The sequence below is a fragment of the Ylistrum balloti genome, unplaced genomic scaffold (assembly GCF_031769215.1).
Source record: "Ylistrum balloti isolate Yb309-2 unplaced genomic scaffold, AGI_CSIRO_Ybal_v1 Utg369578, whole genome shotgun sequence".
NCBI lineage: Eukaryota > Metazoa > Mollusca > Bivalvia > Pectinida > Pectinidae > Ylistrum > Ylistrum balloti.
Window position 1 is genome coordinate 965,626 of NW_026781870.1, and position 15,241 is coordinate 980,866.

The following is a 15,241-nucleotide window of genomic DNA, read 5'->3' on the forward strand; positions in this document are numbered from 1 at the left end:
CCCAAACCCTGCTGGCTTTGGTTTTGGCCTACTGTTGGAAGTTTATGAGGTCGGATGAATGTTACTTCTGATTGGTTCTTTGCTTGACTTAATGATTTCAAGATTTATCAATTTTTATGTCCAGTTGACTTGGACAGATACAGGGTTGCATACAAGGAGAGTGAGAATGAGGCTGAAAGGCTAGCCAATGCTGTTAACGACCTCGCCGACAGTCTCTACAGCCTTCAGGAAAATGGTCAGCGCAGTCTCACTAACTCTTCTGACACCATGGCACTTGTTAAAAAGATTAGACAGCTGTCTCTTAATATCATTGGAGTAAGTAGAAAAGAATATTCCGGGTACTTAAACGGACGGTTTAGAACATAAAGCTTTTAAAGAAACCAAAATCAAAAGATTAAAGTAAATGCCTTACAAGTTTTTTGTTGTTGTCCAATTGAATTATGCTGAATTTGTGATCTATTTGAACTACGATGAGGTCTGGATCGCTGGGTTTTATAATGTAAGTTGTCATGATGACTGATTTTCATTTTCAATCAGCTGCGTCTGAAGGGAATTGAAGAGTCGAGCAGAGATACAGAGATGATACTGAGAATGTCGCAAAGCGAAATTGATGCAGCTTTGGAGGCCTTACAGACCTGCAAGGCTGATACGGAGGTTCGTATACATTTCAGACCTGAGTTAGGTAAACTTTTGTTAGATTAAATGGCTTGAGGTTATGAGTTAGGGAAACATATGTGAGGTTAAATGGCTTGAGGTTATGAGTTAGGGAAACATGCGAGGTTAAATGGCTTGAGGTTATGAGTTAGGGAATCATTTGTGAGGTTAAATGGCTTGAGGTTATGAGTTAGGGAAACATATGTGAGGTTAAATGGCTTGAGGTTATGAGTTAGGGAAACATATGTGAGGTTAAATGGCTTGAGGTTATGAGTTAGGGAAACAGTTGTGGGGTTAAATGGCTGGAGGTTATGGTAATGATGAATAGTCTGCTGTGTAGTAGATATTAGTCATGTGTTACTTGGTAATTTGTTTGTATCACATTTGTTTTATATCACGTTTATTTCTTGTGTATTATTTTTAGACGGTGAATGACCAATCGTTCACAATTGTGTTATATCACGTTTATTTCTTGTGTATTATTTTTAGACGGTGAATGACCAATCAGCTGCTCTAACTGACAGTATCAATCAGCTGAAAGTCATCGACGACAACTTGAACAGCAGCTTGAGTGATTTGGATGAGAAACAAATGCAGGCACAGGCACACGCAGAAAGCTTGGTTGATCAGGCTAAAATGCTGGAAAGGTATTTTGTATAGTGTAAAATCAACAAGTTAAAAAAAACAATAGCGATTTCACAAATTTCAAATTTCCTTAATTTTTCTTTTGGCAAATACAATTTTCAAACTATCAACACACTTAAGAGAAAGGTCATCTAATTTTCATTTTTCTTTTTCATTTTAATGAAGACAGTAATGTTTTAGACTTCTGTATTGAACTAAAAGAAAACATTAACTGATGGATTATATATTTTCATGTCATAAGCACACGTGTGAAATATCAGAAGTCCCAACTTGCCAAACCACCAGCTCCCCAACCAACACCCCAATTTTTGTTTTTGCTTAGTGGGCCCTACCATATCAGATAAGAGTGAATTCTGTCTTTTGTTTTTGACAGTGTGTACACAGACACGCGTGACACTGCTGCCCTAGCACTTCGAGCAGCCAACGCCTACGAGGGTATTGTCATGGCAATCAATGATGCTCAAAACGCCTCACAAGCGGCAACAGGGGCAGCGTCCAGTGCACTGGGAAAGGTAACACATGAACTAGTGACTATGATATTTGACTTCATTGTATGTAATTTTATATGCAAATTAATTGCAAGTTGCTGATGTTAGATACTGCTAAATGCTGAGCTATGTCCACTAATTGTCAGGCTATGCCTTGCTTGTGTGTTTTATTGTTGTTGTTACATGTAAAGCTGTCCTACCAGTGGTATGGTGTATCAGTCAGATTTTAAACAGCAAGCTTTTGATGGTACAGCATTATATTGATACGAATTGAGAGGAAATTAGGTCTTTGTTGCTTTGTATATGTATATATATGTATGTTATATATAACACCAGTTGAAGAAATAAAAAAATGCCCTTTCATATTTCAAGCGCAATACATTTTATGGGCACTCTTTATGTGTTGTATGTGAACTGGTGTATTGTTTAAAAAGAATTGTAGTGGTTGTAATGATAGAAACTTTGATAGGAGTGCATGTATCTTCTGGTTTCCATTTTCCTTCTCATTTCATTACCATCAAAAAATGTCCTTTTTTACAGACACTTGTCTTTCCTATATCCTAGTATAATGACAAATATAAATGAAATTTTACTCTTCTGAAATTTAGAATTTACTTATTTCTGTCTTTTTAAATTGAATTTTGTTTTTGGTTGAGAGAGTGGCATCATCCAGTCTTTGCGAGTTAATTATTGATGAGAGCACGGCATCGTTACACTAATTTTGGGGTTTTTATTTCAGGTGTTCCTAATGCCCGTAAGGACTCGTATTTATACACAATATATATATGTACTATAGTTACTTACATAACAACACGAAGGCTTCAGCTCTCTTTGGTAACCTTGGTAACGCCTAATGTAACAGGGCTGTGCAATGACAATGCGTGCTTCACCAAAGTCTGTGACATTATATTTGTGGATTCTTAAAATGATTTTGAATTTGAAGAGCTGTTTCCTCCATTACACATATAACTGTAAAACCTGTCTAAACTGAACACATACCAATATTTTTGTCCAAATATGCACAGAATGTGCAGGTTTTTATCTCATAATTGCATATTTATTATAAATCTGGTTTATGCAGGTTTACAAATTGATTTGATATATGTAAGTACACTAAAAGTGTTTGTTTGTTCCATTTCTTTTATAAGGAAAGTTTCTTCTTAAAAGGCTCTTAGACTTGAACAAGAGAAATTTGAAAACCGTTACATAGATCACAGCTATACTACACATTGACTGGGTATAGGGAAGAGAAAGCGATAAAAGGCTAAATATTGTGGTGATAGAAAGTGAAGTAAACAGAAAAGAGGATGTGTTTATCAGGCACGTATGCTTATTAGGTTGAGTACTGTACAAGTTAAAACATCAAACCCAAATTCATGATCTTTGATTCCACAGGGTTCAGTTTAGACAGGTTAAACACTTTGATCATAGTTCTAGAATAGAATTGAGATTTGGAGTGAAGAGAAAAAACCCTTGAATAGATTAGAAACTCATAATAACATGGACGTCCCTTAAAAAGGATACCCTTAATTCCTATGTGCCTTTCTTTCCTTGATTCTTTGTGACCCCTTACTGGTAGATTAGTGGAATAGATCTTTCACCATTTGGAGGTATACTTCTCACAGATGTTTGTCAAAGTCATTTTAAAATTATAACTTACTGAATTGTGGAATTGATTCCAAATACATTGGAGAATAATTCCCCTTTTTTTTTTGTCTTTTCGACATGACCGTGGGTTGAAAACACTGGTAGAAGTTTAACATTGGTGTTTCATTGATTGTGATATCTGTAAAGTGTTCACATGATTTCTGTTTGTACCAACTGGTTGCCGTAGTAACATAATATACCCTCTATTTAAGGTTCCTGGTACATATGTATGGATAACTCGTACGCTCTTCACTAACACATTGCAGCTGTAGTGTATTCTTTTCTTGGACTTGTTGCAATTTTAGGAAACAATTTTAATGAATTTCTGTGTTGCATGACAAGATTATTGATTCCTTTTGAATTAAAATTAATTTGGATGCAAATTATGAGAGGATCCATTAGATGCAGTGTATCCTGATTTGTAGGTAAATATGTAGATCAATAAGAAGAGAATACAGCTACATTGAAATATATTCTTTAGTTGTGATAGTGCCATTCATAAACCTCATAATATGTATTGTTGAACTATATGTAAGATTTACAACCCTTCTGGATCTTGTGTTTTACTGGGTATTAGATACATAGAATATCAGTGATCTGACTATTTCTGATATCCAATATAATTAAGTAAAAAAAATTGTATAACATGAAATTTTTGTAGAATATTAATTGTTTTCATGGCTTTAGACAAACCACGAAAATAAAAAGCAATATATAAGACTGAATATTCAGTATCTATGATATTGTAGACATTCATGTGACATTATGGAAATTTGCACCCCTTTAAAAATGTGCCTACAAACTTTATATGGTGGAAGTATAGTATATATATATTGTTATAGTCATTTGTAATTTTTGTTATTCCCCCTTAACAAAGCTGATGTGTAAAACACAAGCTTATATCGTGAGAGGGGGAAAAAGGCAAGGGGTTGGGGATGGGGGGTGGGGGAGTTACATACTTGATGATTGGCATAGTTCTTTTGCAGCAGTATTAAACACAAAAACTAAAACAATCTAAAGTTAATTGATCTGTATCATAACTTTTACATCTGTGAATTGAATGGAGTTCATATCCAAAAAATACTGTGTTGATGAAGCTGTTTCACTACACAACCACCCTAGCAAGGAATAAAGGTAGCTTTTATCATGGGTCATCAATGAAGCTGTTTCACTACACAACCACCCTAGCAAGGAATAAAGGTAGCTTTTATCATGGGTCATCAATGGTTAAACCTACGTAAAAATGAGGAAGAAATCAGTAGACATGGGCTTATCAGTGGGTAAGCTTTTAATATGGTTGGGCTTAACAATCAGTAAGCACAAATTTATTAATGGTAGTCGGCAACACTAAACCCGGGAGATGATGGCATGAGATTATACTACAGAACAGCTCATTCATATTATCTTACATTAGCAGTAATATATAAGACAAAGTCTTGTATATTTTGTGTTCATTTATTTGATATGTTTGAATTTTTATCCTAGAAATATTGAGAATTTACCAATTTCAGTATAAAATATGTTAAATAATGACCGAGAAGGTAGTATCCAGTGAAAAGCTGCAGTGTCAGTATTGGAGGAAGTTGGTGAATATAAAAATATTTTATTAATTTTCCACCTTATTCTGTGAATCTTTTCTAGAGCAATGAGTCTGTATGATGCATTTAACAACAACCTGACTTTTGCAGTCATTTGGGGTTGAGGAAGTGGCTGCCTCCAAAAGAGCTAGAAGTGCAGAGTTGCTTGCTGCTGCTGAAAAGAAGCTTGAAGAGACTGACATGGGTAGGTCAATTTTAGATGCTGAGCTTCTATAGCCATCAACAGATTTCATAAGCTGAAACCTTGTTATTACTTCACACAAAAAAAAACACAACTACACACATCTAACTTTGAGAGAGGGATTAAGTGTGTTTTGAAATTTTTTCTTGTAATTGTTGCTGTAATTTTGCAAATTTTATTTGTGAGAATTATAAACCACTATGCACATATTACAACACCTTGTCTGTTTGAAAGAAAATGGTTTGCCTCCCTTCGTCCATCCAATCAAAGTTTCATATTCAAATGTGTGATAAAATCTTTATTCTATGACTTGACTAAAAGGGTCATGTGTATAACGACATTTTCACATCATTTTCTATATATTATATGGAATATAAAATATGAAAAGTAATCCACTTTATATAAGTAATTATATACAATACTTTATTCATCACATAATTATTATACCTCTTCTTCAAGTTCTAGAAGCTGCAACTGGCAGCTTTAGCTGCTAAAAACACTGTTAATGGTTCATTATCCCAGGATGCACACGTTGGTTTAATCACATTTTGAAAATGGTGATTTAAAAATCTTGTCAAAAAGCTCCAGAACTACTTCTTGTGAAAAATGTTTTGTGAATATTGTCCTAGTTTAACTATGATGGTTGAAACAGATGATTCACTCATGGCAGTCACATATCAGATAGACTCGGGGAAAGTTTGCAATACTGTTAATAGGCTGAAATTTAGGAAAACACAAAGAAGTAAATTGCTGCTAATCTGTGTATGATAATAGAGTCAGGGGACGGTTTGGTGTCAGGATGGAGGGCCATGAGTAGTTTATTTGAAGTTGTTTAAAAGGTGTGTTAGATTTCTAATTACACAAGAAGGAATCCTTGTAAGGCAAGAGTTTACTGGACTTTCTTATAGAACAAGAGGATAGTTATATGGGTGTGAAATCTGTAGATACTCAGTAGAAGATTTGTTTTGTGTTTAGACTTACAGGAAAGGCTCGAGGATGCAACCTTCAACACAGACAAGGTGGAAGACACAAACCAGGAGTCAAAAGACCAACTTGACAATGTCAACTTTCAACTGCCATCACTGGAAACCGGTAGGTAGACAGAATGTTTCTTCACGTCACACTTTATCATTCGGGTACATGTTGTATATGGCAAGTTTGCAAGGTATGACAAAATGAAAGATACACAAGAAATGGAGACTCATTTGAAAACTTCAAAATTTAAATCATTTTCAATTTTCTTTACCTTTACCTGTAATCCCAGTCTGAGTCACTTTTGGGAAAAAAATCAAATTTTTCAACGACAGAAGTATTTACTGTGAATAGTTTGCAAAATAAGGAACTTGTAAATATAAAGAAATGCAGTTGATTGTGATCATAACATGAACGACACTTGCGTTTGAACTAGGAAATGGGTCATATAATTTATGACTTGATACCTTGATAGGAAACGTTGGGCAGAGGGCTCAAGATGCCATAATGCAAGCAGAAGAAGCAAGTGGTATGACGAAGGATGCCGGTAACAAGGTCAATGACATCATTCGAAAGTTGCCGTCAAACAAAGCCAAGGTCGAGCAACTCATCAATGATTCCACAAAGACCAAGAAAAACACCCAATACGCTGATCAGCAGAGTAAGTGTCTTATTGATATCAGAATTTAAATTAAGAGGTCAGAGTTCAACAAAATCGGGAAAAAAGGAAGGTCTTTGTAAATCAGATTCAAATTTACAGTGAATCCTACTTTGTATTTAAACCTAAGTTTCTATACTACAGCTCAGGATGTGAAAGAGAAAGTGCCGCAGATCATGGACTTGATCAAGCTGGTTGGAACACAATCTAGGAATGTTCGTAGTCTTCGGGACAGTGTTATGGGCAACATCACTGATCTCCGTGAGAAGATTATACTAGCCCGTGATGAGGCAAACAGGGTGAGATAACTACCTTTGCATGTCCTCCAATATTCTGGAAGATTTAAACTCCTGACATAAGCACAATAATCTTGTAGAGACAATTCCTCTTGTAATACTAAACTGATTTTAGTATTATAATTACTGGTATCATGACCTTACTATGCTAACCTTGTTTTTTATTCATGATTACAGATCCGAGTTGGAATGGAGTTCCTAGGAAACACAACAGTTGCCCTTAGAAATCCACCAGATGTTGACTTGGCTGGGTCATACAGTCGCTTTACCACTTACATTCGTACCCAACAAAGTGATGCCCTGCTGGCTTACATCGGTGAAGAATTCATCCCTGAACGATCTGCTGAAGTGAGTAAATGATGATTGGCTTTAAACATTACACCAAACAACAAAATAATATTTCATGTTTTGTATGGTAGAATTTTTTAATTTGCATGTTCATTTTGAGTTTGGTTTCTTTCAATTTCATGTCTGCAGGACTTCTTGGCCTTGGAGCTTCGCGATGGCCGAGTAATGTTTAAGTATGACCTGGGGTCAGGACCAGCAGAAATCAGTCATCCATGGAGCGTCAACGACAACAAGTGGTATAAGGTTGTGGCAGAGCGGTGAGTCTGATGTTATTATAACTTTCTAGGCTACTGTATAAAGAATTGTGTGATACCTGACCTTTTAATATATGATGTATGTTAATCATTTTCCTGTATGCTGTTTCAGGATTGGTAAGACGGGTACACTGACAGTCGAGCGTGATGTAGGTGTTGGGGTGGAGAGCGTGAAGGCTAGTGGTAATTCCTCTGGGACCTTTACTGTATTAGAGCTGAAGCCTGTCACAACAAAGTTCTATCTTGGAGGTGTGCCTAGTACATTTATGGTAAGGGCAAAGTAAAACTATGGTAAATGCTCAGTAAGGGTGTCTGAGAAACATTGAGGGAGTAGGTGGGTGATAGGAGGTAAAACATACTTTTTCTGACTGAGAAACGGTGAGAGTGTGGTGAAGGTGTGTGTGTGTGAGGTAAAACATACTTTTTCTGGCTGAGAAACGGTGAGGGTGTGGTGAAGGTGTGTGTGTGTGTGAGGTAAAACATTCTTTTTCTGACTGAGAAACAGTGAGGGTGTGGTGAAGGTGTGTGTGTGGGAGGTAAAACATACTTTTTCTGGCTGAGAAACACTGAGTGTGTGGGTGTGTGGGAGGTAAAACATACTTTTTCTGACTGAGAAACAGTGAGAGTGTGGGTGTGTGGGAGGTAAAACATACTTTTTCTGGCTGAGAAACGGTGAGAGTGTGATGAAGGTGTGTGTGTGGGAGGTAAAACATACTTTTTCTGACTGAGAAACAGTGAGGGTGTGGTGAAGGTGTGTGTGTGGGAGGCAAAACATACTTTTTCTGACTGAGAAACAGTGAGAGTGTGGGTGTGTGGGAGGTAAACCATACTTTTTCTGGCTGAGAAACACTGAGTGTGTGGGTGTGTGGGAGGTAAAACATAATTTTTCTGACTGAGAAACAGTGAGGGTGTAGGGGGTGGGAGGGGGGGGGGCTTTTAACTCGACAATGGAATAGTTTTTTGTTGGTATGAGCAATATATGGCTGACTTATTACCAGACATAAGATTTTTGCTAGATTATTACAGTAGTCACTTTGCTGTTGAATGCAGCACATCCTCTTATGTGTAAATCTGGTGGTTAGTTTGTCCAGTACATCTAACACCAGATTATACAATCAATTTGAGTAGGTTTGAAATTTCTAATATAGCTGAATGTCTGATAATTGTATGCTTATGTTGCTGATATATGTCAACAGCTGCCTAGATCAGTGATGGGTTCAAACTACTATGAGGGCGCAATGGAGGGTGTGGCCTTTGACAGCCAGCCAATGGGAATCTGGAACTTTGTGTATGGTGATAATAATTACGTTGGTGCTGTAGAGAGGTAAGTTGATACCATTAACAGTCTGACATAATCTCTGTGCCTTGGTAAGAAGAGGACTTCCATAGATTTATGTTTAGATATATTGATTATTGGGAAAGATAAAAGATGCAAGTGGAATAAAATAGAGATACCTTAAACTGCAAACATATCAGAAGGACATGAGTACATTGAATACCGAAAAATAACTAAACAACTAAATTAACACATTTTTATAAGTAAGAATGAAGGATCTTCTTTCTGATATAAAATCAATTATTTCTCAAACATAAAAAGGATTGTTATTTCATCAGAATTTTCTAAACTTCCAGGAATGTACTGGTGGAAGAAAAGTCCAATGGCTTTAGTTTTAACGGTAATGGCTATGCCATTGTGAGTGCCAAGGAGATTAATTTCCGTCCCCAACAGAAGGCTACCATTATCCTGCATTTCAAGACTTATGCCAGTAATGGACTTCTCTTCTTTATTGGGAAGGGACGCGACTTCAGCTCCATCGAATTAAATGATGGCAAGGTATTGTTTCAGTATGATTTAGGAGGAATGCCAGCCAAATTGATGACAGAACAAACCTATAATGACGGAGCCTGGCATAAGATTCAAGCAGCCCGCGATAAACAAACTGGATTCCTTAGGGTCGATGAAGAAGGTCAGTACAGGTTTTCAGGGTGCTTCTGTTCAGATTAAAAAAATCTTTCTCATTGTTGTGACGACAATGTCCCTAACTTGCATTAAAGTTCAATATGTTCTATGTATCATTGAATACGAAAAATCAGTAAAAACAAATGCCCAATAAGTTGATATGTATGTATTCTATGCGTTTCAGATGGAATTGAGGGTCGCTCACCCGGAACACTGGCTTCTCTGTCATACACTGATGATATCTTCATTGGAGGGTTCAATGAGCTCGTCATGCCTGTAAAGTAAGTACTTGTAGATGGCTAAAACATGCCTTTTTCTTGTGGTTATTAGATTGTAAGGATATAGTATTTGACAGTTGTAAAATCTTTTTTGATGCCCTTGTCATTAAATTACAAGAGAATACAGTGTTGACCTTGGCCGTCATTTTGTACTCTAGAGTTATGGCCCCTTATGGAAACTTTTAAGAAACTTCTCACTTACTGATTTTCTTAGGAATTCATCCTTAGTCAACCACTACTTGATACCAAAAGAGTCTTTATCTTAAAAGTCATGAATTCACCTTTAAAAAAAACAATATCAGTGAAAATGCCCTGTTTGTCTCCAAAATTCCCAAGAGAGGAGAGCATTCTTGACACTCCAACTCATCTTATTCCCTTTTATCTTGTAAAAAATTCATCCATTCATTTTTAAAGACACAGGCTTTGAAACAAATTCAGTTTGGAATAGCTATACGGTACCTGATATATTGAACTAGTGTGAATCTTAGAATTAAAATTTCAGGCTCAAATTTTTTACATGAAATTTTATCAATTAACGTAATTTAAATACATTAAAATCACATATTTTTGTGGGGTTAAATTTTCACAGTTGTTGGAAAAAATTACAACTTCATGAATTCTTGATTTCATTGATAAATGTGGCTGAATAAGTCTTCTTATTTTAACAGTGCATGGAGATAAGAATACATGGATTAACAGCACTCACAAAAATGAAAACATATCCTTATACAATGTTCACTTAAGTACGAGTGTCAGTGAACACTACAGTGATATTGTTATGCTTGTTTGTACAGTTGCCCAATGCATAAAACACCTTTCGTGTGATCAATGCATCATTGATGAAATTCATGTGGTTATTTTTTTTCTCAGATATGTGAGTGCCCAGGGTTTCCGTGGCTGCATTAGGGATGTTCAGTTTGATAGTACAATCTGGGATCTTATCAACAACAAAGAGGCTAAAGGAGTTGTTCGTGGATGTCCCGAACAGGTAGGTGTAACATGGAGGTGTAGTGGGAAATTCTGTCCCCTAATCTCCACTCAAGGGTCTATCTGTCCCCTAAAACTCCTATATGGGACGATGATCTGTTCCTTAAAATCCTATGGTAGGTTAATTTTCCCCCTAAAATCCTGTTAGGTTTATCTCTCCCCTAAACTCCACTTGTGGCGTGATTTGCCCCCTTGACTCAACTGGTGGGACCAGCTGTCCGCTAAACTCTGAGGATGGGACTATATGTCACTATAAATCCTATGGTAAGTCTATCTGTCCCATAAACTTTACTTGTGGAAATATCTGTCCCTTAAACTCCATTGATGATTTGGTGGGGAAATCATTTAGAATGTTCTGAATTCTTTTTAACTGGACTTTAGTTTATAGGTCTCTGTGAGACTCTTTGTTCGATCCAGATATATATTCTCAGTGATTTTATTGTTTCTTTTCATCACCATCTACATTTGTAATAACATCTTGTTTACAGATGCTGCGAACAGCAACATTTGGAGGGGTGCCAGGTTACATTGCCATACCGATGGACAGTGTTGGCGTCAACTTTGATGTTACTTTCAGGATGAAGACCACTTCTAACTCCAGTCTGCTTATGTATACCTCAAACAATGCACAGGTACAAATTCTGTCGGATATTAACACTGGCTTCATACAAAACATACAATGATATATGTGTATGTACCTGAATATCCTTTGGGTTTTTTTTTTTAATATTTGTCTGTTGTTTTACTGTCTTAGCTTCATCAAAGCAGTTACACATGTAAGTTGCAAAAGCACACCCCATAATATACTGCAAAAGTTGTGTTTATGGATTTTTATTTTAGACATTTCTTGCCAGGGATAAAAAAAGACTTGCAAATGAAGTGAAGAAATCAGTATAGCTGTGTATTTTATGGCATTAGTGAAACATTAATCCCTGATGCCTCAAGCGTTCGGTAAAACTGCAAAATCAAATATAATCCATGTTACAGAACAGGGCCAGGTGTTCAGGTCTGATAATTTTTACAATTATTACAGAGCACTGTATTTTCTGTGTCAACATCTATGGGTAAGATCATTGTAACGACGGACCCTGGAGGTGATCTGACACGTTTGGAGAGTGTGGTGAATACCTACAATGATGGCAACTGGCATTATATCTCCATCATGAAGATGGGCAGAATGTGAGATCATTTTTCCTCTTTTTATATTGTTAACTTTTCAGTAGAACTATTTTATTGTTAACTATTATTGTCAGCAAGATACAAGATCTTTATCATTAAATGTATTGATCTCACCTTGTTTTCTGAAACAATTCTCAATTATCTGAAAAATTAGCAGATTTAGAGTTTTTCTTTCACTTTTTTTTTTTTTTTAAAAATTTCCTTGTTTGTATTTAGGCTCATGTTGAACATTGATGATCAGGAGATGATCGAAAACCCTACACATTCCGTAGAGGAAGAACTTATCACACAGAGACCTGTTTACTTTGGGGGCACTGACTTCTCCGTACCAGATACCTCTGTTGGTGCCACTGCTCCCTTCTTCGGCTGTATATCTGATATAACCATTAACGGAAAGTATGTTTACCAACAAGCCTTGTTTTACGTTGTTGAGCCAATTATTGAGTTCTCGTTTTGAAATCTGAATTTTTGTTGGATGTTCCAACAGATCAATAGCATACAGTAAACAATTCCTCTTAAATTCTGATCTGATATTTTTTTCATTTCAGTTTTAAAAACTTTGCCAGTATACAGAGTCAGAATATAAGAGCTGTTTCCCTAGGGGACTGTTCTGAATCACAACCTACTGGACCAGTGGTGCCACCTGTTGTCAAACCTTCACCAACACCAGGTATAGTGATATTCTCTTTTCTGTTACAGAAAAACATTTACAGGTAATGCAAAACCTGACACAAAATCTTGATGAATTTAGGAGTACAACCGCATCATTCAAAAGCAGTGATCGTTACCTGAAGGTCAAAGATCAAAGAAGTCTTTTTACTGTTTAATCATTAGATTATGAAGCAGAAATGATAAAAAAATTGAAATGAATAAGTGCACCACAAATGTTAAGGTCAGATTAGATTTTTAATCACTTATTAATTCCCTGCAGGTGAAACCGGAGGGGACTGTAGGGTTTGTTTTCGTCATCTGTTTGTCTGTTTGGACCGGATGGTTTCCAGATGATGACTTTAGTTAGGGATGACCAGTTAAGTTGAAACTTGATACCATGTTAGTTTAGTAGTAGTGTGGCATTGTGTTTGTGGTCAAAAGGTCAGCTACAAAGGTCAGTGTTGCTAATAATAGATTTTTGGTTATCAGATTGTAAATTAAGTAATGGATGACCAATTAGGTTGAAACTTAATACCATGTTAGTTTAGTAGGAGACCTAGTGTGGTCATGGGTCAGTGATAGTACTCGCTTTTCACCTAGCCATCCAGCTGAAACCTTGTTTCACCATCGTTGTTAAATATTAAATATCATTTATTTATTAATTTTATTTGCTATTGCTAAAAATAGATTTTTAGCCCACTATCATCAGTTGGTGATTTAAAAAGCTGTAAGTCCGTTGCTCGTCTGTCCGTAAACAATTTTTGTTGTTGCTATTTCTTGAGAAGCATTGGATGAATCTTTCTCAAACTGCATATGTTGGTTGCCCTTGGTCCCTAGTTATGCCTGTTTGATTTTGGGACTTATCAAAATGGCCTGAATCCAGCAATCTTGGATTTTTCCTAGTAAAGATTGTTACTGCTGTTTCTTAAGAAGTACTGAATGGATATCTCTCAAATTTCATATGTATATTTCCTTTGTGCTCATTTGACTTTTGGACTGATCAGAAGAAACAAAATGGTTTCATGGGGGCCATTTTGGATTTGGCAGGTAAAGATTATCATTGCTATTTCTGCAAAGGAATGTTCAAATGTCTTATCATTAAGAGCAAAAACAGAAAAAAAGAAAAGAAGAGAAAAGATACTACTTTCAAAGAGCAGATAAAGAGCAAACAAAAGTGGGCACCAAGATTCCTCTGGGATCTCTTGTTGGTTTTCAGATAACTTTAGTTAGACCAATTAGATTGAAACAATGAAAACCACTTGATACAATGTTAGTTTAGTAGGAGACCTAGTGTAGAAACATGTTTGGGGTCAAGAGGTCGACTACAATGGTAACGGTTGCGAAGAATATTTTTTGAGTTTTCAGATAATAATTATAGTTCGGGATGATCGATTAGGTTGAAACTTGATACGGTCTTAGTTGAGTAGGAGACCTAGTATGGTATTATGTTTTTGGTCAAAAGGTCAACAACAATGGTCACTAATGCTTAGCATTGATTTTTGGTTTCCAGATGATAACTTGCTTCAAAAAATGCTAATTATGGCATGGCAGGGGATTTGTGTTGCTGGCTTGTAATCTTATTGAATTGTTATGTTATGTTTCTTAGAAATTTCTTAGAGGGAATAAATTTTTAGTGTATCTTTTTAGTGAAATACATTTTTTCGGGGATTAATTGTAGGTCCAGTTGATAGAACCACTCCACCACAAGTCCAACAGTGTGCTTTGTCACCTAATGTGGACATCTCGCCTCCACTGGGAGATGCAGATGGAAAACTGTTTGGCACATACGCAGAGAGTCGTGAGGAATATGCTGTGGTACCAGCCAGTATGACTGTCAGGTATGATAGCATCTATAACAAACATAAAGGACACTTGAGGAGTTGCAGATAATTGATATCACCCAATATGATTTCAGGTATTTGACTTGAGGTAGTATATATTACCTGCAGAATATGAATTGACAGTAATACTGTCTTTGCCGTCCAAAAATTATGTGGGTTTATAGTCACCACCTTGTTTAATTTTGCATCACCAGCTTAATCATTGAGATGCAATGCTGATGTTATTTTTTATCAGGAAATGCACAAATATCTTAAATCACAATTCCTAGGAATTTATTGTACAAAACTTTGTATTTTTACAGATTCAAATTAAGCATAGCATTCCGAACAACATCCACAACTGGGGTATTATTTTACGCCTCAGATACACGACATCGAGACTTTGTCGGAGTGTATATGCTAAATGGCAAAATAGGAGCGGCTTTTAATTGTGGAACTGGAATAGGAAAAATACTGACAGCCCAGGATTACAATGATGGCCAGTGGCATACAGTGAGTTTCCTTGCAAAATCAAGACTTTTTTTCCTGAAAGAAATTAAAATTTCTCTGAAGTCATTGTTTTCATAATTTTATTTCATTATTCATTTTTATAAAAATTACAACA

General features: G+C 36.2%; 1 protein-coding gene across 1 annotated transcript in view; it reads left to right on the plus strand.

Moving 5' to 3' along the window:
- Positions 1 to 15,241, plus strand: part of LOC132543147 (laminin subunit alpha-like) — a 65,676-nt gene that overhangs the window by 43,168 nt on the left and 7,267 nt on the right. Inside the window, exons 49-69 of the mRNA XM_060206617.1 lie at positions 125 to 315; positions 538 to 654; positions 1,144 to 1,301; positions 1,673 to 1,811; positions 5,123 to 5,216; positions 6,189 to 6,305; positions 6,661 to 6,846; positions 6,988 to 7,142; positions 7,317 to 7,487; positions 7,617 to 7,744; positions 7,854 to 8,010; positions 8,938 to 9,065; positions 9,374 to 9,708; positions 9,886 to 9,982; positions 10,850 to 10,967; positions 11,455 to 11,598; positions 12,000 to 12,145; positions 12,362 to 12,541; positions 12,694 to 12,815; positions 14,475 to 14,634; positions 14,940 to 15,129. Of these exons, the coding sequence (XP_060062600.1) occupies positions 125 to 315; positions 538 to 654; positions 1,144 to 1,301; positions 1,673 to 1,811; positions 5,123 to 5,216; positions 6,189 to 6,305; positions 6,661 to 6,846; positions 6,988 to 7,142; positions 7,317 to 7,487; positions 7,617 to 7,744; positions 7,854 to 8,010; positions 8,938 to 9,065; positions 9,374 to 9,708; positions 9,886 to 9,982; positions 10,850 to 10,967; positions 11,455 to 11,598; positions 12,000 to 12,145; positions 12,362 to 12,541; positions 12,694 to 12,815; positions 14,475 to 14,634; positions 14,940 to 15,129 (3,233 nt within the window). The remainder of the gene's footprint in view (positions 1 to 124; positions 316 to 537; positions 655 to 1,143; positions 1,302 to 1,672; positions 1,812 to 5,122; positions 5,217 to 6,188; positions 6,306 to 6,660; positions 6,847 to 6,987; positions 7,143 to 7,316; positions 7,488 to 7,616; positions 7,745 to 7,853; positions 8,011 to 8,937; positions 9,066 to 9,373; positions 9,709 to 9,885; positions 9,983 to 10,849; positions 10,968 to 11,454; positions 11,599 to 11,999; positions 12,146 to 12,361; positions 12,542 to 12,693; positions 12,816 to 14,474; positions 14,635 to 14,939; positions 15,130 to 15,241) is intronic.